Source organism: Protomyctophum bolini, assembly GCF_963924005.1.
Source record: "Protomyctophum bolini genome assembly, chromosome: 20".
Taxonomy (NCBI): Eukaryota; Metazoa; Chordata; class Actinopteri; order Myctophiformes; family Myctophidae; genus Protomyctophum; species Protomyctophum bolini.
The window spans coordinates 1587698-1608504 of NC_137881.1; the positions used below are offsets into that span (position 1 = coordinate 1587698).

The window sequence follows — 20807 nt, forward strand, 5'->3', positions numbered from 1 at the left end:
TTATTTGTATGCTATTTTAACAGGCTTAAAAACACATCTTGCAGGAAGAGACAATGAGAGAGCTTTAGAACAGAAGGCCAACTATTGGGGGACTAAACTATTAGGGCATTTGAACACTGATGCAATTGCCTGCCATCATCAGTCACAATGTGGGACAGACAGGGTCTCAATCTGTGGGACGCCTGAACAGTCTTGGAAATGAGGGACTGTCCCACGCAAAGAGGGACATCTGGTCACCCTATTTAATCTGCGTGAGGTGGGCGGTAACATTATTAGGAGACGGGAAGAATGTTGGAGTCTATATATATTTTTTTTTATTAATTTTTATCCCACGATTTTGTAACCCATTTTTCACCCTTGTGTCAATTATCTAATGTGATCCTGGGCTCTACACACCCTCCGCCAACCTAGTCCCCATATATGGGGGACAAGGGGAGAGCAACGGACTTGAACTCATGCTTCCTTCATGCCTGAGTGTCCAAGTTGCTCCTTTACACCTGACAGGGGGGAGTTTCCCTGGTTGGACGTAGCGCGTGGAAGGAACACGTTATTCCAACCAGTTCCTTTCCCCTCCATCAGGCGCCCCGGCTCAGCTGGCCAGGGGGAGGCAGTTTAGAGTATAGAGACCAGTTCCTTTCCCCTCCATCAGCGGGTGCAGTACTTAGTTTAGACAGTTTTTGGTTTAGACTAGTCATTGGTTAGACCAGTCAATTAGTCCTACAACTACAACCTATCTCAAACCCTCACCCTAAACCTAACCTCCCACGGGAGGCAGCACACCTAAACCTAACCTTAACCCATGTCTAACCACTGACTAGTCTAAACTAAGTATGCCCCCCGGAGGGGGTCCTTGGAATTAAAACTTTTTTTTTTGAGAACCACTGCTGTATAATTAGACCATGATTGTGGAGCACTTTGCGTTAAGAAGAGTGAGGGCTGTGTTGTGGCAGTAATCGCTTAACACAAGTAGACCGTTTTATGATTTTATTTTCTACACCAGTCGTCTCCTCTTGCAGTCCCTCTCCGCGCGGTGTTCCCCCGAGGAACAGGAGGTGGCGCTGGACCTGGAGACGGTCAGTGGAGACACCTGGTTCAGCATGGCGTCTTCTGAGGCCTGGCCGAACAGAGCCATGAGGAGAGCCACGCCGAAGCCTGTGGCCCGCTCGCCCTGGTGGTGGAGACAAGACAAGACCACAGCGTCAGAACATCCAACCCCAAACCCTGTGGCCCGCTGGGCCTGCACGGTGGAGACGAGAACAGAACATCTAACACAGGGGTGGGCGACTGGCGGCCCAGGGGCCACATGCGGCCCCCACCTTCACTTAATGCGGCCTGTGTGTTAATATCAGAATACTGATATAGTATTGATTTCAGCTGTTTACAATTCCAAACCCGCTTGAATTACTTCATGACATGTATTAAATGACTAGTACTTAATGACTACTAGTATTAAAATGTTCCTGTCTTTTTGTGTCTAAATGTAGTTATGTTAACGGTGTATAAAGTTAACATAATAAAAAGGTTACTTTTCAGGCTTCCAATTGAAAAATGGCAAAAAAATATTCAGGTCTTCAATTCAAATATAATATAGCAAAAATAGACGATCTACATTCTACAAGCTCAAAACTGCGACGCGTCTTGAGCTTGTAGATCAGCTACTTTTGCTACGACTGTACTATGCACTGTGGCCCCTCTGGAGTGAGTGTGGAAATACTGTGGCCACTCACCATCGTCAAAGTTGCTCCATCTCTGAACTAACATCTAACCAAAAAGATCTAATCATGTTCTTGTTGCGTTTTTGTTTTGTTTGTTTTGATCATGTTTTATATATACTGTATATTCTATATCTATACATGTACAATGTTTCATTATCATTAGAGGCCTCGTATACCCTCATATGTACCCTTTAAAATATTTATAAGTTCACTGTGTTGTTTTTATACTGTGCTGGATAAATGAATACAAATACAACCCCAAGGCCCCGTGGCCCCCCCTGGTGGAGACGAGACCACAACGTCAGTCAGTCTATCCATGTTGACTCAGAGAGTCTCAAGTTGAACCAAAATCCCTGTCGTGAGACAGTGAGACTCCCAGACACCACAGTAGTGTGTGTGTGTGTGTGTGTGTAAACTCACAGCGTGCATGTTGCGCGTGCACCCAGACACCACAGTAGTGTGTGTGTGTAAACTCACAGCGTGCACGTTGCACGTGCACCCAGACACCACAGTAGTGTGTGTGTGTGTGTGTGTAAACTCACAGCGTGCACAGGGGAGGCGATGTCCACGTGCACCCAGACTCCAGGCCAGTCGAAGCCCAGGTGGGAGCCGATGAACAGGCCTGCACACGAGCTCTGGGCGTTCTCACGGTCCTGGAAAGACACATGCACACACACACACACACACACGCACACGCGCACGCACACGCGCACACGCACGTACACGCACACGCACACGCACACACACACCTGAGATCAGATTCTATAAATGTTCTTTTACATCCTGACAGTTTTCTGAAAAAGCTATGTTTGCTATGTCAGTCGTTCTTCGATTTTTCAAAAATAGCAGACCTACGTACAAGCTCCTATGAGCTTGTAGATCTGCTATTTTTCCAATAGCTAAAGCATAACATGATGCTTAAAAAACACCAAAAGGGGTTTTAATGAACAGTCATTGAAATATCCTCCGTCTTTATCTCTTGGAATAAATAAAGGAAAAATCGAAAGAAAACTTCAAATATTTATATAGCAGCATAATTTTTTACTGTACAGAACCCAAAAAGGGGTTCCCGGCCTGAGGGGGTAAAACACCAAAAGGGGTTCCCGGCCCGAGAAGGGAGGATAAAGTATGAACCCACTCACGGCCACAAGAGTTCTTCACGTCTTAACAACCCGTTCTGACCCCAGATCAGATTCTAAAAACGTCTTCTACATCCTGACATCCAGTTTTCTGAAAAAAAGCTTATGTTTCTCTATGTCAGCCGTTCTTCGATTTTTCAAAAAAAAAATAGCAGACCTTACAAGCTCGTAGCGCGCCACTCGGGGGCGCGCTACAAGCTTGTAGGTCTGCTATTTCTTTTGAAAAACATGAGGTCCCCACAAGCTGTGTACAGAACCATCCTATCGGCGGGGCAGTTTGTTTAATGCCGCGATGGCTGAGGGGACAAAACTCCTACTGAAACGGACCTTTTTCCATGGCAAGGTTCTGTATCTTTGTCCAGATGGCATGAGGTTAAAGAAACGATACAGAGGATGGTCAGTGTCATTTGATATGGAGAGTGCTAGTCGTGTGATGGCCTTATTGTTCATATCAGAAAGTGTGGGTGTAGGATAAGTCCGATGATTTTGGAAGCAATATACGGGTGATACTGAAAAGTTTGTTCCTGTTGTTAGGCATGGACAGTATGGTGTAGAAACATGCAGAACAGTACAACAGAACAGGTTGAATAATGCTTTTGTACAATCATAGCAGAAGATGATTTTGACCTGAGATCAGATTCATACGAGGTTTCCACTGGACAACACACTGGTCTGATTAACCCATTCTGACCCGAGATCAGATTCTAAAAATGTCAGTCGTTCTTCGATTTTTCCAAAAATAGCAGACCTACAAGCTCGTAGCGCGCCACTCGGTGGCGCGCTATGAGCTTGTAGATCTGCTATTTTTCAATAGCTAAAGCATAACATGATGCTGACACCAAAACGGGTTCCCGGTCAGAATGATCTTAATAATAAAGCATGGACATGATAAACTCACGGCCACAGAGTTCTTCATGTCGGCCACGGCCGAGGTGAACTCGCTGTAGTGCAGCTCGGGGCAGTAGACCAGCGGGTGGGCCATGTCTCCGCTGCGCAGCCCGGCGCGCACGCAGGCCGCCTCCCACTGCTCGCTGTTGGTCATCACGGCGGCGTGGAACCTCCCCGTGGAGATGCCCTGCAGGAGGAAGAGGAGGAAACAAACCCCACAGGTTTTTTTTTTTAACCCATTCTGACCTGAGATCAGATTCTAAAAACAAAAAAAAAAATCTTTTATGTCAAGTCGCTCTTCGATTTTTCAAAAAAATAGCAGACCTACGAGCTTGTAGGTCAGACCGGTCAGTCATAACAGACCGCTTTATAACCAACTTTATCTTTCTGTGGCTCCAGATGATCCCTGTGCTTTAGACCCGCTGTTGACCTGTCTGTCTAGCATCAAATGTTGGATGAGTGAGAACTTTCTCAAGCTAAATGAGGATAAGACAGAAGTTCTCATAATCGGTTCTAGTGAGCAGAAAGAATCAATAATAAGCAGACTTGGTAACCTGACTGTAGAAAGTAACAGTACAACCTGGGGGTTATTATTGATTCTGAATTGAATTTTAATTCACACATTAATCATGTTACCAAGATTGCCTTTTTTCACCTTAGAAATATTGCACGAATCGGAGCCTATTTGTCTTTGGACGATGCAAAAACGCTAATCCACGCCTTTGTTTTTTCTCGGCTTGATTACTGCAATGCACTTTTTTCAGGACTGCCTAAGAAAACGACTGACAGATTACAACTTGTCCAAAATGCAGCAGCCAGAGTTTTAACTAGAACTAAGATGAGAGAACATATTACTCCAGTTTTGGCATCACTGCACTGGCTTCCGGTTGTTTTTAGGATTGATTTTAAAATTATTTTACTGGTCTATAAAGCTCTCAATGGTCTCGCACCTTCCTACCTACATGACTGCCTGCCTAAATATGTCCCAAACCGCCCCCTAAGGTCTTCCACTGCTGGCCTGCTCGCTTTGCCAAAAAAAATGGCAACTAAAAAATATGGGGAAGCAGCTTTTTGCTTCTACGGGCCGTCGGCATGGAACAAACTCCCACTGTACCTTCGTCAGGCAGCCTCTGTAGACATTTTTAAAGCTCAGCTCAAGACCCACTTCTACAACATTGCTTTTAATTGATCTTTTATTTTTTTGTTATTCATGTCCTCACTGTATTGCATTACTGCTTGTTTTTTAATGTTGTTGCCTTGCTTTTCTTTTATTCTCCATTTTTCTGTAAAGCACTTTGAGCTGCATTTCATGTCATGAAAGGTGCTATACAGATAAAGTTTTATTATTATTTATTATAACAGACCTCTGCCTAATCAGACCCTCTGAGCACCAGCTGCGCCCCACTTGATTTACTGCCGTTTCCAACATGACAGCCATGATGTAAACACACACACACACGCACACACGTCACACACACACACACACACACACACACACACACACACACAAACACACACACACACACACACACACACAGACACACACAGTCACACACACACACACACACACACACACACACACACACACACACACAATGTCATTTACAGCTAAACATTGCTCTCAAAAATGTTTTTTGAAAACATTTGAGCGAGAAACCCCGGTGAGGGGTTGCCATGTCCTGGGTTGACATCAGGAGGATGTCAGCATCTTATAAGGAGGTTCAGCGAGTTAACGAGGGACCCACCTGTGCCCCGGTGAGGGTTGCCATGTCCAGGACGATGTCAGCATCTTATAAGGAGGTTCAGCGAGTTAACGAGGGACCCACCTGTGCCCCGGTGAGGGTTGCCATGTCCAGGACGATGTCAGCATCTTATAACGAGGTTCAGCGAGTTAACGAGGGACCCACCTGTGCCCCGGTGAGGGTTGCCATGTCCAGGACGATGTCAGCATCTTATAACGAGGTTCAGCGAGTTAACGAGGGACCCACCTGTGCCCCGGTGAGGGTTGCCATGTCCAGGATGATGTCAGCACTCAGGTCCTTGTTGGCGTACACCACGCCGTCCGACAACACCAGCCTGCCCTCTGCGTCCGTGTTGTTGATCTCTACAGTCCTGAAGAGAAGAAACGTACTGTAAATATATACTGAATGGTGCATTTATATATAGCGCCTTTATCCAAGGCGCTTTACATAGATGGTGCATTACATTCACCCATTCATTCACACACACATTCACCCACCGATGGCGGAGGAAACCATGCAAGGCACCAACCAGCACATCGGGAGCAATCAGGGTTTCAGTGTCTTGCTCAAGGACACTTAGACACATCACTGTAGAAATATACTGTAAACATATACGAGTATGGGTGTATTAGTGTGTACTTAGTGTACTTACTTCCCAGAGTACAGGGTATGGGTGTATTAGTGTGTACTTACTTCCCAGAGTACAGGGTATGGATGTATTAGTGTGTACTTTAGTGTACTTACTTCCCAGAGTACAGGGTATGGGTGTATTAGTGTGTACTTACTTCCCAGAGTACAGAGTATGGATGTATTAGTGTGTACTTGGTATACTTACTTCCCAGAGTACAGGGTATGGGTGTATTAGTGTGTACTTACTTCCCAGAGTACAGGGTATGGGTGTATTAGTGTGTACTTGGTATACTTACTTCCCAGAGTACAGAGTATGGATGTATTAGTGTGTACTTAGTGTACTTACTTCCCAGAGTACAGGGTATGGGTGTATTAGTGTGTACTTCGTGTACTTACTTCCCAGAGTACAGGGTATGGGTGTATTAGTGTGTACTTACTTCCCAGAGTACAGGGTATGGGTGTATTAGTGTGTACTTAGTATACTTACTTCCCAGAGTACAGGGTATGGATGTCGTCTGGTCTCGTGGCCGTCGGGCCGACTGCGTTCTCCGCCAAACAGAACACGGCGTGGAGGTTGTCCTTGAATCCCTGGGAGACAAAAATAGCAGATCCACAAGCTCACAGCTAGGAGCTTAAAACACCAAAAAAGGAGACCCCGTGCGTCCTGAATGCGTCAAAGTAAACCGTTAAACCATGTTTTAAAAAAAAGGAGGAAATAAGCAAGAGGAAAAGGGTTTAAAGTTTAGTCACACCTGCTTTATGGTGGCTTTGAAAGCTCCCAGAATGGCCGCCGCTCCGCCACAGTCCCTCTTCATCCCCGGCATGGAGGTCTGGAGAAACACAACCGACACTTTCTTTCAACACCGCGATCGCCCCAGGGTTTATCTTTAATCCATTAACCCATTCTGAACGGGAACCCGTTTTGGTGTTAGCATCATGTTATGCTTTAGCTATTGAAAAATAGCAGATCTACAAGCTCATAGCGCGCCACCGAGTGGCGCGCTACGAGCTTGTAGGTCTGCTATTTTTGAAAAATCGAAGAACGACTGACATTTTTTGAATCTGATCTCAGGTCAGAAAGGGTTCACCAGACCAGTGTGTGTCCAGTGGAAACCTCGTGTGAATCTGATCTCAGGTCAGAATGGGTTAATAAATCAGAGCGCCCGGCGATTTATAGCAGTGGAGCACTTTTAGTGACGGACCGGAAGTTATCCCGGATGATGTGGCTGAAGTTAGATAGGCTCACCGACGTAGATCTGCTATTTTCAGCAAGTGTAAAAGCAGTCGTTACGACGGCATCGAGTCCCGCCAAAATATATTTAGCTCGACTAAATCAACTGTAGATTTAGTCGACCAAAAATCTAAATGATATTTAGTCGACACAAACACATTCCAGGTGACTAAAACTGAAATTAAACTTTGCTGTGGAAAAACAAACACTGCTACCCTAACAGATTTGTTAAAATAAGTTCCAGAGGGATTTTCTCTTCCTTCCCTACCTCCTCCCTCCCTCCCTTCCTTTCCTCCCTCCTTACAATTTACAATTTAGGCATTTATTAGACGCTCTTAATCCAGAGCGACTTACATTAAGCAAGAACAAAAAAGCATGGGAATACATCACATAAAAACATCTATCATGAAACATGCGTAAGCTAAGAAAGTATCAGTGGAATATCTATAATGAAACTATTATACTACTACTAACTATGCTATGCAGATGTACTATGACTACATACAATGCTATACATATGTACTATGGCGTGCTATGACTACAGACAATGCAATCATAGTGCCGTCTACATAACGTGCTATAAGTCATGGATGGTATATCATGATGGAGTCTTCCTACCTTCCCCTTGACAGCACTACCCACTGTGCCACCGTGCCCCTATGGCTGGTATCATGATGGAGTCTTCCTACCTTCCCCTTGATGCTGAGTCCTCCGGTGTCGTAGACGATGCCCTTGCCCACCCAGGCGATGGTCTGGGTGGCGCCCTCTGGTGTGTGACTGAGGACGGCCAGGGCCGGGGGATGGACCGCTGCCTTGCCCACACCGTAGATACCTGGGGGGGGGGGGGGGGGGGGGGGGCAGAGGAACAGGTGGTGTTAACCCATTCTGACCTGAGATCAGATTCTACAAAATGTCATATACATCCTGACAGTTTTCTGAAAAAGCTGTTTCTATGTCAGTCGTTCTTTGATTTTTCAAAAATAGCAGACCTACAAGCTCATAGCCTATGAGCTTGTAGATCTGATCGGGCCCCAGTTAGGGCCTGATCAGCCAGAACTCTAATCAGGGGTTCAGAGTCTTGCTCAAAGACACTTAACTCTGGTGGAGTCCACAGAAGGATCGAACTGACCACTCTACCGCTGATCCACTGCCGCCCCACAGTGGAGAGAAAAAAACAAAAACAAACCTCCAAACCCTCGCTGTTTCAGTTCCTCTCCGCGGACGATCACTGGAGTGATGCCCAGTTCCGTTCCCACCGCCTTGATCTCCTGGAAACACACATTTAAGCATCGTGTTATACTTTAGCTATTGAGAGACAGCAGATCTACAAGCTCATAGAACGACACAGAGCTACTACTTACTGGTAGTAATAATATCCATGTTTCACTTCAAAACCTGGCATCCCTGACCTGGAGCTAACGTTGAGTTACATTGAGGCTATCATAAAACAGGAGGGTCTCTAATACAGATCCCTGGTGGTTAATGTAAAAATATAGTTAACCCATTCTGACCTGAGATCAGATTCATACGAGGTTTCCACTGGACACACACACTGGTCTGATTAACCCATTCTGACCTGAGATCAGATTCTAAAAATGTCAGTCGTTCTTCGGTTTTTCAAAAATAGCAGACCTACAAGCTCGTAGCGCGCCACTCGGTGGCGCGCTACGAGCTTGTAGATCTGCTGTTTTTCAATAGCTAAAGCATAACATCATGCCAACACCAAAATGGGTTCCCGTTCAGAATGGGTTAACTTCAATAGTTTAGCACAACGATTGTATGAATGCCATTTAGCCATTTTTCTAAATCGTTAAGCCTGAAGCCGAAAGATAACAGATCTACAAGCTCACAACATGCCGCAGCTTACAGATCAGCTGATCTTACAGATCAGCCATTTGTCTATGCAGGACACCGACACGCAACTACGATTAAATTATGTTTTACTACAATTCCAACCCCAAAACTACGTTAAAACTACGATTAAATTATGTTTTACTCCAATTAAATAAATTGTGTTTTAATCCAATTCCAACCCCAAAACTACGTTTAAAATACGATTAAATTATGTTTTACTCCAATTAAATAAATTATGTTTTAATCCAATTCCAACCCCAAAACTACGTTTAAACTATGTTTTAATTATGTTTTACTCCAATTAAATAAATTGTTTTAATCCAATTCCAAGCCCGAAACTTAACCCCAATATTTTCCTCATTGTAAACTTATCTCTAACAATCTATTTGATATGTAAAATATGTAAAAACCAGGAAAAGCCGTCCGTTTCTGATAATCGACTAAACTTGTGTGTATTGTGTACACACACACACACACACACACACACACACACACACACACACACACACACACACACACACACACACACACACACACACACACACACAGTGTGACTCACAGCTAAGAAGTGGTCAGTGTTCATCTCGTTGCAGGGCGTGTCTACGATGCGTGCCGCCAGCCTCACTCCGTCCGCCGTGTTGGAGAGACACTGACACACAACACAGACACAGAGGGGTAAAGAATAGAGATGTCTGTTGTTTATCGACACAGACACAGAGGGGTAAAGAATAGAGATGTCTGTTGTTTATCGACACAGACACAGAGGGGTAAAGAATAGAGATGTCTGTTGTTTATCAACACAGACACAGAGGGGTAAAGAATAGAGATGTCTGTCGTTTTATCAACACAGACACAGAGGGGTAAAGAATAGAGATGTCTGTTGTTCATCAACACAGACACAGAGGGGTAAAGAATATAGATGTCTGTTGTTCATCAACACAGACACAGAGGGGTAAAGAATAGAGATGTCTGTTGTTCATCAACACAGACACAGAGGGGTAAAGAATAGCAGACACAGCTGAAATCAATACAATACTATATGATATTAACACACAGGCCGCATTAAGTGACAGTTGCCCACCCCTGCTCTAGTTCTTTGGGGGTGAGGGGCCCTACCTGTAGTTCTTTGGGGGTGAGGGGCCCTACCTGTAGTTCTTTGGGGGTGAGGGGCCCTACCTGTAGTTCTTTGGGGGTGAGGGGCCCGGTGTCCTGGCCCACCAGAACAAACTCCACGGTCACCAGCCTCTTCTCCACGCTGGAGCCGGCTCGCGAGGCCGCCGAGCGGCGAGAGAAGATGGGGAAGGCCCGGGCGATGGCGCACGCTGACGCAAAGACGTCGGCGCGCTCACACACCATCTGGAGAGGAGAGGAGAGGAGAGGAGAGGAGAGGAGAGGAGAGGGGAGGGGAGGGGAGAGGAGAGGAGAGGAGTTTCAGACTCTATACCAGACCTGGGCATTGTACGGCCCGCGGGCCAAATACGGCCCGCCGGCTGACTCTGACCGGCCCGTGAAAGATTACTTGATAATCCGAAAATAAAACATACTTTCTAATTACCTTATGGGTGGACTAAAACCGCATTGCTTTTATTTTGAAGCCCATGTATTCTCACAGTGCACGTAATCTGCACGTCAACTGTGCACGTGAATTGCGTGTGATTGAGAACCTGTCTTTCTTCCTTCACCCCCCTCAAATGCGAAAATGTCGGCTTTTTGGATTTATTGTTGACTACGTCGGTGAATGCAAATAGCCATGAAGCGTGCAGCTCCACAACACGGTAGGCGCATGCTTTGATTACCAAACTTCCTTGCAGGAGGACAAGTTAAATCCCATTATGCTTCATTGCTTTATTTAACCCGCCGAACGTGCACACGTCAACATACAGCGCCTGCCAGGCTGCCAAGTCTCAACAATACCATCACTGGTTGGCTTATTATTGTTTTCAGAACGTTGTTGTTTAATGGTTGTGACTTAACACTCATCTCTCGATAGTAAGCAGCGCACCATGGGTTGAATGGAACTATTAAGAGAGCTACCTCTAATGTTCTCATTGTTAAAAGAAAATGCTAGTATTTACAGGACTTGCAACTTAAACAAAAACATAGTTTTCAACTGGGAAAGGAAACGTCTCAAGCCTGCAAGTAAAAAAATCACACCCATGTGAAGTGAGGGGTGCTCTTATTGTACATCATCATGATGTAAAATAGTCACTCTGCCTATAATTTGAGTCAAACGTTTCACATTTAGTTTACCATTGCTTTGCAAAACAATGCCATTTACTGCTATTTATATAGAAATAAAATTGATATTATGCATAATTAAGTTCAGCCTTTTGGCCCGGCCCTCCAAAATATTTTCTGTTTCTCATTTGGCCCCTGCTCTATAGAGCGTCGCGGTCCCGCCCCCTCCAGAGACCCGGAAAAGAAATCGCCGTTTATTTTCCTCACAGGCATTTCTTAAAGTATTTATTTAAAGACGGTTACGCCGCGGACAAAGACAACTCGGATCGTGGCAAATCATGACAATGAACACAATGTTTTGGGCCGATCAAATCATTAGAAATCACGCGGGGACGCCGTGACGGCGACGACACTGACCAGGATGCAGCGGGCGTCGCCCGCCGCGGGCAGGCAGCTCTTCACCAGGCGGAACACGAAGTGGGCACAGGAGGGGCTGTTGTGGCGGCTGACCCGGGCGGGCAGCGCCGCAACCGTGGCGTGGTTCAGGTACAGAGGACAGCTGTCCGTGGGGTTGGGGGTCAGCCCGCTGAGGGCGGCCTGCCATACCTAGAACACACAGAGAGAGAGAGAGAGAGGGTTCAGGTACAGAGGACAGCCGTCTGTGGGGTTGGGGGTCAGCCCGCTGAGGGCGGCCTGCCATACCTAGAACACACAGAGAGAGAGAGAGAGAGAGAGAGAGAGAGAGAGGGTTCAGGTACAGAGGACAGCTGTCCGTGGGGTTGGGGGTCAGCCCGCTGAGGACGGCCTGCCATACCTAGAACACAGAGAGAGAGAGAGAGAGAGAGAGAGAGGGTTCAGGTACAGAGGACAGCTGTCCGTGGGGTTGGGGGTCAGCCCGCTGAGGGCGGCCTGCCATACCTAGAACACACAGAGAGAGAGAGAGGGTTCAGGTACAGAGAAAGAGAAAGAGAGAGAGAGAGAGAGAGATTTTACACCCCTCTCCTCCTTTGGGTTTTTTTCTTTCTCTCTACAGGCTAATAAATGTGACACCAGGTGTGTAGCTACGTATAATTAATTAACAAGATAAGACGATACCAAAGTCAACACTTTTATCAGTTCGCCCTCGGTCAGACCTAAACAGTCATCGACAAACCTTTATATCACGGAACTGTCCGTTAAAATAATTCACATAGATTTTATTTATGAATGTTCAATTCAATTAATTATTTGGGTTTAAAAGAAGAAAAATAATCCTATGGATTACAAACCCCATTGAGACTAGTCAGGCACCGCGTCATCAGTGCCCATACCCGAAGGCGGGGTTGGCGAAAGGGCCTTTCTGTGTGGAGTTAGCATGTTCTCCCCGTGTCCCCTAGGGTAGGTATACCCTAACAAAAAACATGCAGTAATCCTGGTCTCTAAACTGCCTCCCCCTGGCCAGTCAGGGGCGCCTGATGGAGGGGAAAGGAACTGGTTGGAATAACGTGTTCCTTCCACGCGCTACGTCCAACCAGGGAAACTCCCCCCTGTCAGGTGTAAAGGAGCAACTTGGACACTCAGGCATGAAGGAAGCATGAGTTCAAGTCCGTTGCTCTCCCCTTGTCCCCCATATATGGGGACTAGGTTGGTCTCCCCTTGTCCCCCATATATGGGGACTAGGTTGGTCTCCCCTTGTCCCCCATATATGGGGACTAGGTTGCTCTCCCCTTGTCCCCCATATATGGGGACTAGGTTGGTCTCCCCTTGTCCCCCATATATGGGGACTAGGTTGGTCTCCCCTTGTCCCCCATATATGGGGGACTAGGTTGGTCTCCCCTTGTCCCCCATATATGGGGACTAGGTTGGCGGAGGGTGTGTAGAGCCCAGGATCACATTAGATGATTGACACAGGGGTGAAAAATGGGTTACAAAATCATGGGATAAAAAAATTAAAAAAAAGAGACTAGTCAGACATCAACTCTTTCTCCCGCCCCCACCTTTGGTGACATCATCATCATCATCATCGTTCACACAATAATTAATTGGCATTTTTTTCGCAAGGAAGCAACGATGGAACCATGAACTTTGGAAGAAGATTATTACCCCAGACAGCACGAAGTCTGGCCATAAAAACACTAGACAGTCACGTGTGTTTATGCTACGTGTGTGTGTGTGTGTTCCATAATGCAGCAGTAGACATATTTAGGCTAAAACACACCAGAGTTTCTGCTGTTTCAGCACTTTGACCACAAATCACGTGGACTTCACTTCATCGCCCACAGCAGTGGTTCCCAAAGTGTGGCCCGGGGACCCCCAGGGGTCCTTGAGGGGGGGCTCCACGGGGGGTCCCCAGCTAAAATGAAAATTTGGAAAACAAATTACGATTATGTGGATCTGTAACTCTGAGAGTGTACAAATGGAACCAAATGGACCCTTATGTGGGTCTGTAACTCTGAGAGTGTACAAATGCATCAACATTGATTTTACCATATATAAATTGGGGGTCCCAGAGATGGATGGGGGTCCGTAGACTAATGCAGGTCAAACTGGGGGGTCCCGAACTTAAACGGGTTGAGAATCACTGCTAGAAATCTTCTATCATGGGAGTCCCTGGAATAGCTTTTCAAATGGGGGTCCTTGACATGAAAACGTCTGCCCTGCAGGTCTGTAACTCTGAGAGCTGCACATGTAACCAAATGGACCCTTAAAATAGCTAGGGTCTCTTTTTTTTTCATAGTTGGAAAAGTTTGACAACCGGCACGCGTGCGCTCGCGCGCGCACGCACACACACACACACACACACACACACACACACACACACACACACAGCTCTTTAGCAGGCTAATGCTATTATCCCCCTGTCCATTCATTCTGCAGTGTGTCCGTGTCACCCTTTACACACAACGCCATGTCATGATATAATACATATTAACATTAATATTAATATTGATATCTGACCTCCTTGCTGACCGCGGGCTGCAGCTTGCCCTTCACCAGGCTCCAGTCCAGGCTCTGCAGGTTGCTCTGGCCGCCCACGATGAGCACAGGCCGGCTGGAAGGCTCCGAGGCCCCGCAGGACGCCTGGAAGTCCAGCTGCACCGCCGCCATCTTCTGCATGTCTGTCTGACTGACTGACTGTCTGGGGGCCGTGGAGTGCAGTGGAGGGGATGCTAAGCTAACTCAGCTAGCAAGGAGGACATGGAAAGAAGGAGAGGACACATAGGTCATCCCTTCCCTCTCCCTGGAGAGGATGCTAAGCTAACTGAGCTAATAGGAGGAGGAAGGATAGTGGTGAAGAAGGAAGGAGAGGACATATTGACGCAGGGCAGGCAGTGAGTTTCCAAACACTGGGTCCGGGACGCATTTGTGGGCCTCTAAAACATTAGTTTGGGTGTGTGTGTGTGTGTGTGTGTGGAAACTTGGCCTGTTGTAGCGCCACCATGAGGCTGATTTGAAAACTGTCAAGTGGCATTTCTTCCTCAGCCTATAGTGGAAATAGGCATGCACGGCTTGGGAAGCCGTTGCATGTGGATTCCAAGGTAGGCATACCATATTCTGAATTACCAAAAAGAGGACACATGCGCGTGTGCATGTGCACTTGTCAAAAAAGTTTGGCTCCTAAATTTGATCAAATATGGTCTATATTAGTTATGTATTTATTTAAAGCAGTGGCTCTCAAAGGTGTGATCCAGGGACCCTCATGGTTCCTTGAGGGGGCTGATCTACATCCACACATGAGCTTGTAAATCGGCTAGTTTCAGGTCTACAAGCAAAGAAGCCTTGAAAATGTTAACGTCAGCAAGGGCATGCTGTCACAACGGGTTCCTAACACCAAATAAAATGGCTTCATAATAAAATAATAAAATAATATAATAAAATAATAACAAAACAAATTAATAATAAAAAAGGGAAAAATAAATGCCATGGCCCTTTTAACTGGAGTCAGATTTAACAGTTTGTCCATGTGCAGGGCATTAATTATTAGATATTTGCGCCCAAAACGACTGGTAAGCATTTTAATGGCATTGTCATATAATTCTGGTCTGATAAAGCCTTATCCTCGTTTCTCATCATTTTGGACCGTGGGCTATAGCCCATATCGTACGCCATACTATAGCACGCCGTTTTTCATCATTTTTGATGATTTGAATTTTTTTTTTTAAACGATGGGTTATAGCCCATGTTTTTTGAAAATTTGAAAAAAAAGTTAGCCTCGTTTCTCATTTTGGACCGTGGGCTATAGCCCATATCGTACGGCATACTATAGCACGCCGTTTTTCATCATTTTTGAGGATTTGAAAAAAATGAAAAAATGAAAAAAACTATGGGTTATAGCCCATGTTTTTTGAAATTTTGAAAAGAAAAGTTATCCTCGCGGAAATTGTGGAATTGCGGAAATTTCGGAAATGGAAATTCCGGAAATTCCGGAAATGGAAATTGTTGAAATTGTGGAAATTGCGGAATTTATCACTGAATGAAACCATTACATACAATACATATATTCTTATACGTCTATAAGGTCTTGTGTCAGATATGGTTGTACAGTGACAGGGTGGATTGATTTAATTGATTGAAAGATTTATTAGCAGATTGCAGAATCACAGTATATAGGCCAACATTTCAAGCACAACTCAATACAAGATCTGTTAACTGCATGACGTGGACGACACTAAAGCATTACACTTGTTTACAAAGAGGGTCCACCTTGTTCAATTCATCATAACATTCAGAGACTACAAATACACGTCTATATCGTCAAAACAGGAAATCATCATAGAGGAGGTAAAAAGGGAAAAAAACAACCAAACATACAATGAGGGGAAAAGGGCATTCAAGGGATTTGCATGTCTTAATGACTGTTGGTAGGGCGTTCCACATTTTGGTGGCATGCAGTCAGTACAGTACACACACTGAAGTCAACCTGCCACTGGCCTGGGGTCAGTCAGTCATACAGTACACACACTGAAGTCAACCTGCCACTGGCCTGGGGTCAGTCAGTCATACAGTACACACACTGAAGTCAACCTGCCACTGGCCTGGGGTCAGTCAGTCAGTCAGTACACACACTGAAGTCAACCTGCCACTGGCCTGGGGTCAGTCAGTCATACAGTACACATACTGAAGTCAACCTGCCACTGGCCTGGGATCAGTCAGTACAGTACAGTACACATACTGAAGTGAACCTGCCACTGGCCTGGGGTCAGTCAGTCAGTCAGTACAGTACACACACTGAAGTCAACCTGCCACTGGCCTGGGGTCAGTCAGTCATACAGTACACATACTGAAGTCAACCTGCCACTGGCCTGGGGTCAGTCAGTACAGTACAGTACACATACTGAAGTCAACCTGCCACTGGCCTGGGGTCAGTCAGTCATACAGTACACATACTGAAGTCAACCTGCCACTGGCCTGGGGTCAGTCAGTCATACAGTCCACATACTGAAGTCAACCTGCCACTGGCCTGGGGTCAGTCAGTCATACAGTACACATACTGAAGTCAACCTGCCACTGGCCTGGGGTCAGTCAGTCAGTACACACACTGAAGTCAACCTGCCACTGGCCTGGGGTCAGTCAGTCAGTCAGTCAGTACACACACTGAAGTCAACCTGCCACTGGCCTGGGGTCAGTCAGTACAGTACAGTACACATACTGAAGTCAACCTGCCACTGGCCTGGGGTCAGTCAGTACAGTACAGTACACATACTGAAGTCAACCTGCCACTGGCCTGGGGTCAGTCAGTCATACAGTACACATACTGAAGTCAACCTGCCACTGGCCTGGGGTCAGTCAGTCAGTCAGTACACACACTGAAGTCAACCTGCCACTGGCCTGGGGTCAGTCAGTCAGTCAGTACACATACTGAAGTCAACCTGCCACTGGCCTGGGGTCAGTCAGTACAGTACACACACTGAAGTCAACCTGCCACTGGCCTGGGGTCAGTCAGTCAGTCAGTCAGTACACATACTGAAGTCAACCTGCCACTGGCCTGGGGTCAGTCAGTCATACAGTACACACACTGAAGTCAACCTGCCACTGGCCTGGGGTCAGTCAGTCAGTCAGTACACATACTGAAGTCAACCTGCCACTGGCCTGGGGTCAGTCAGTACAGTAGGCTACACACACTGAACGTACGTGTAAAAAGTGTTATAACACATTTTTTGTTCTTTTTCTTCTTTTAAATTATTTGATCTGCCCCAAAACATTGTGTTCATTGTCATGATTTGTCACGATCCGAGTTGGCTTTGTCCGCGGCGTAACCGCCTTTAAATAAATACTTTAGGAAAAGCCTATGGGGAAAATGAATGGAGAACCATTTCCTGGGCCCACTGGTTGTTCTGAAAGGGGGAGGGACTGGGCCCACTGGTTGTTCTGAAAGGGGGAGGGACTGGGCCCACTCGTTGTTCTGAAAGGGGGAGGGACTGGGCCCACTGGTTGTTCTGAAAGGGGGAGGGACTGCGACGCTCTATAGAAGTGAACGTAGTTGTGGTAACTGTATAATCTACGGCTCTGCTCTGGCTTGTCACACGACGGCCCTCAAAAAGAAAAAAAACACACTCGCGTGGAAGTGAGCGGTGCCGTTTTAATCACGACGATGATGACATCACGGTGACGTCATACGCGCGTCGTTATATATTCCGCCGGGGTCCCGCCCTCCCGACAGATAACCCAAACCACTCGACTCATGCATCGGAGGTTTCTACGCTCAGCGTTGGTATCGGCGGTCGGCTGATATGCCCGGTATATTCACGTCAGAGTTCAGAGTTCACACACAGCCCGACACAGAACCGCTACAGTCTGCGTGGCGGGAGGTGGACGCCATCCATCCTCGTCGTCATCCTCATCATCATCATCATGGCCCAGAAGACCAACCAGTCCAGCCCGGTTCCGAGCGCCGAGCAGAACACCAGCCCGCGGCCGTGCTCCAACGGATGCGGCTTCTTCGGCGTGCCCAACACCAACGGCATGTGCTCCGTCTGCTTCAAGGAGCACCAGTCCAGGCTCAAGAACAACACCACCTCCACCACCACGGGCCGGGTGAGCCCCCCGCTAGGGGGCGCTATAGGAGGAGGGTCCGTGTCCTCCGTGTCCTCCTCTGAGGCCGTGGCGGTGAACAAGGCCCTCGGTGGTGGCGTGGAGCCGGGGGCGTCGACCCTCTCCCAACAGATGACCCAGATGAGCCTGGCCGGCCTGGAGGACGCCGGCGAGCAGCGGCGGGCCGCCGAGACGCCGGCGGTGGCGGCGAAGACGTCGGAGAACACGTCGGACTCGTCATCGTCGTCGTCGGTCTCCTCCAGGGACGTGCCGGCCTCCGTCCTTCAGCCCGTCGCGACGACGACAACAACGTCGACGACGGCCTTCGCGACGGCCGCGGCGGTCAGCAGCAGCAGCGATTCCTCCTCCAGAGACCCCCCCGGGGGGGGCGGCCCCCCCCCCGCCAAGCCCAAGACCAACCGCTGCTTCCTGGCCTCGTGCCGCAAGAAGGTGGGCCTGGCGGGCTTCGACTGCCGCTGCGGGAACCAGTTCTGCGGGCGGCACCGCTACTCGGACCAGCACGACTGTCCCTACGACTACAAGGCCGAGGCGGCCGCCAAGATCCGCAAGGAGAACCCGGCCGTGGTCGCCGACAAGGTCCGCAGAATATGATGATGATGAACCCCCCCCCCCTCCCCCTCCCCCCGTGAATATTAATTAATTATGAATTGAAACCGGTTGGTACGAGACGAGGTATTACCTTTTTGTTACGGGAAAAAAAATTAAATCGGAGAAGGTTTTTAGATTTTTATTGATAAAAAGGTTAATTTTTGAGTCGCGTTCTTTGTTTCTCAGTGTCGTGTTTTCCGAGCGGTGTCGTTTCGTCCTACGTTAAAGATTATTATTATTATTATTAAAGATTATTGTCATGAAAGTTTTTCCTGGAAGAGACTTTTTTTCATCCGAGAGCTTTTTGTGTTTTTGCCGCTTTGTTCTTCTTCTTCTTTGTTGACATTTTCTTTATTGTTTTTTTCTTAATTGATCTTTTTTTTTGGAAGGAGGGGTTCCCCCCCCCATCCAAAGGAAAGGAAAGGTACTATGTTTACCCAGGGTAACTGGACTAAGGAAAGGAAAGGTACTATGTTTACCCATGTAACTGGACTAAGGAAAGGTACTATGTTTACCCAGGGTAACTGGACTAAGGAAAGGAAAGGTACTATGTTTACCCAGGGTAACTGGACTAAGCTCAAGAACTTGTTTACAGCCAGGCCCTGCTCATAGAACATTTCATGGTAGGGGTTCAATGCCTTGCTCAAGGGCACTTCAGCGGTGGTAATTTTAACGTGCCGGTCCGGGGATACGAACTAGCGATCCTTCCGACAGGCCTTTGTAACATTAAAGTCCTGTATATTGATTTAAAGACCCACCTTCTCAGACAGGCCTTTGAAAACATTAAAGTCCTGTATATTGATTTTCACCAGTGGCCGATTGTTTCCGTTTTCTGTCTCCTTGCTATGTTGTTTTATTGTTGACATGGATTTGCTTTTATTGTTCCTCTATAAATAACATTTACTTGCTTACACTCACTTGACTTTGTGTGTATATAGGCCTACATCGACCGCACAGTCCATGCAGTGAAGAGGCGTTTCTTTGTCCGCACACAGACGTTTTTCATCGTTTACGTTGGTTTCTCTTCAATCTCCTGCTCACTACTACTTTATCACCATTCCTCTCTCTTCACTCGTTTGGGACGTCAACTATAGGGGACGGCGACCCCTAGTGTTCACGTGTAACCTTACATTCACTTATTTTATATTCATATTGTCCACAACTCTGATGAACTGTTTTTGTAGATTAATCTGATTTCATCGCATTTGATATGAACCTACTTTCTGCGTGACTTCCCTAGTTTGGGAATGTCATTATTAGGGGCGAACGTGTTCAAACGTTTGAACTCCTCTTTCCCCCTTCAAACAAATAGTGCAATATTTATACTTTTACCAAGGAAGTAAAACCTTTGAGTACTTTTTCCACTACTGTCTCTAACCCTGCTCACTTTCATCTCCTTAATTCTCTCTCCCCTTTAATACTCAAGTATTTCAGTATATAAATTACATTATATAAAAGTTTATTGTCGAGTTTACAATTAATACTTGGATGCAAAATGTACCTTTTTTTCACAGCTCTTATGGATATACAGTGCAAATACAAATCGTTAATATGGTGAAAATAGCCGGGATTGTTCTTATACTTTACGCTTTAAGTGAAAGTGACACATCGACTGTACACTGTACAGTATCTAAATATTAAAGCTTCGTCCAAACAGTCCTCGATGACCAGCTTATTTCAATAGCTTATTCACTGGGCTAATATTATTATTATTATTATTCACTGGGCTAATATTATTATTATTATTATTCACTGGGCTAATATTATTATTATTATTATTATTCACTGGGCTAATATTATTATTATTATT

At 46.4% G+C, this 20807-nt stretch overlaps 3 protein-coding genes across 3 annotated transcripts in view; 2 read left to right on the forward strand and 1 right to left on the reverse strand.

Annotated features, from left to right (window-relative positions):
• The window catches only part of ctsz (cathepsin Z), a 471668-nt gene that overhangs the window by 160190 nt on the left and 290671 nt on the right, over nucleotides 1-20807 (forward strand). The window lies entirely within an intron of this gene.
• Nucleotides 970-14529, reverse strand: npepl1 (aminopeptidase like 1). Its single transcript, XM_080792579.1, has 12 exons — nucleotides 14315-14529; nucleotides 11795-11983; nucleotides 10376-10555; nucleotides 9759-9848; nucleotides 8532-8613; nucleotides 8035-8177; nucleotides 6867-6944; nucleotides 6602-6702; nucleotides 5731-5854; nucleotides 3753-3929; nucleotides 2258-2368; nucleotides 970-1168 (listed from the first exon to the last, which is right to left on the reverse strand). Exons 1-12 carry the CDS (start codon nucleotides 14471-14473, stop codon nucleotides 992-994), a joined length of 1611 nt encoding a protein of 536 aa, XP_080648705.1. The 5' UTR covers nucleotides 14474-14529; the 3' UTR covers nucleotides 970-991.
• LOC308335886 (AN1-type zinc finger protein 5-like) lies at nucleotides 18209-19000 on the forward strand (the record flags this gene model as incomplete). The annotated part of the gene is made up of 1 exon (XM_080793105.1): nucleotides 18209-19000. The coding sequence occupies one exon, from the start codon at nucleotides 18209-18211 to the stop codon at nucleotides 18998-19000; it is 792 nt and encodes a 263-aa protein (XP_080649231.1).

Bases quoted from the DNA above. Each gene is read 5' to 3' on its own strand.
- npepl1 (XM_080792579.1), bottom strand. From the start codon at position 14,473: ATGCAGAAGATGGCGGCGGTGCAGCTGGACTTCCAGGCGTCCTGCGGG. The intron at 8,614-9,758 runs GTGAGTCACACT...GTGTGTTTCCAG, and splicing joins ACACTGACCACTTCTTAGCT to GAGATCAAGGCGGTGGGAAC. The intron at 5,855-6,601 runs GTAAGTATACTA...TCTTCTCTTCAG, and splicing joins CATACCCTGTACTCTGGGAA to GACTGTAGAGATCAACAACA.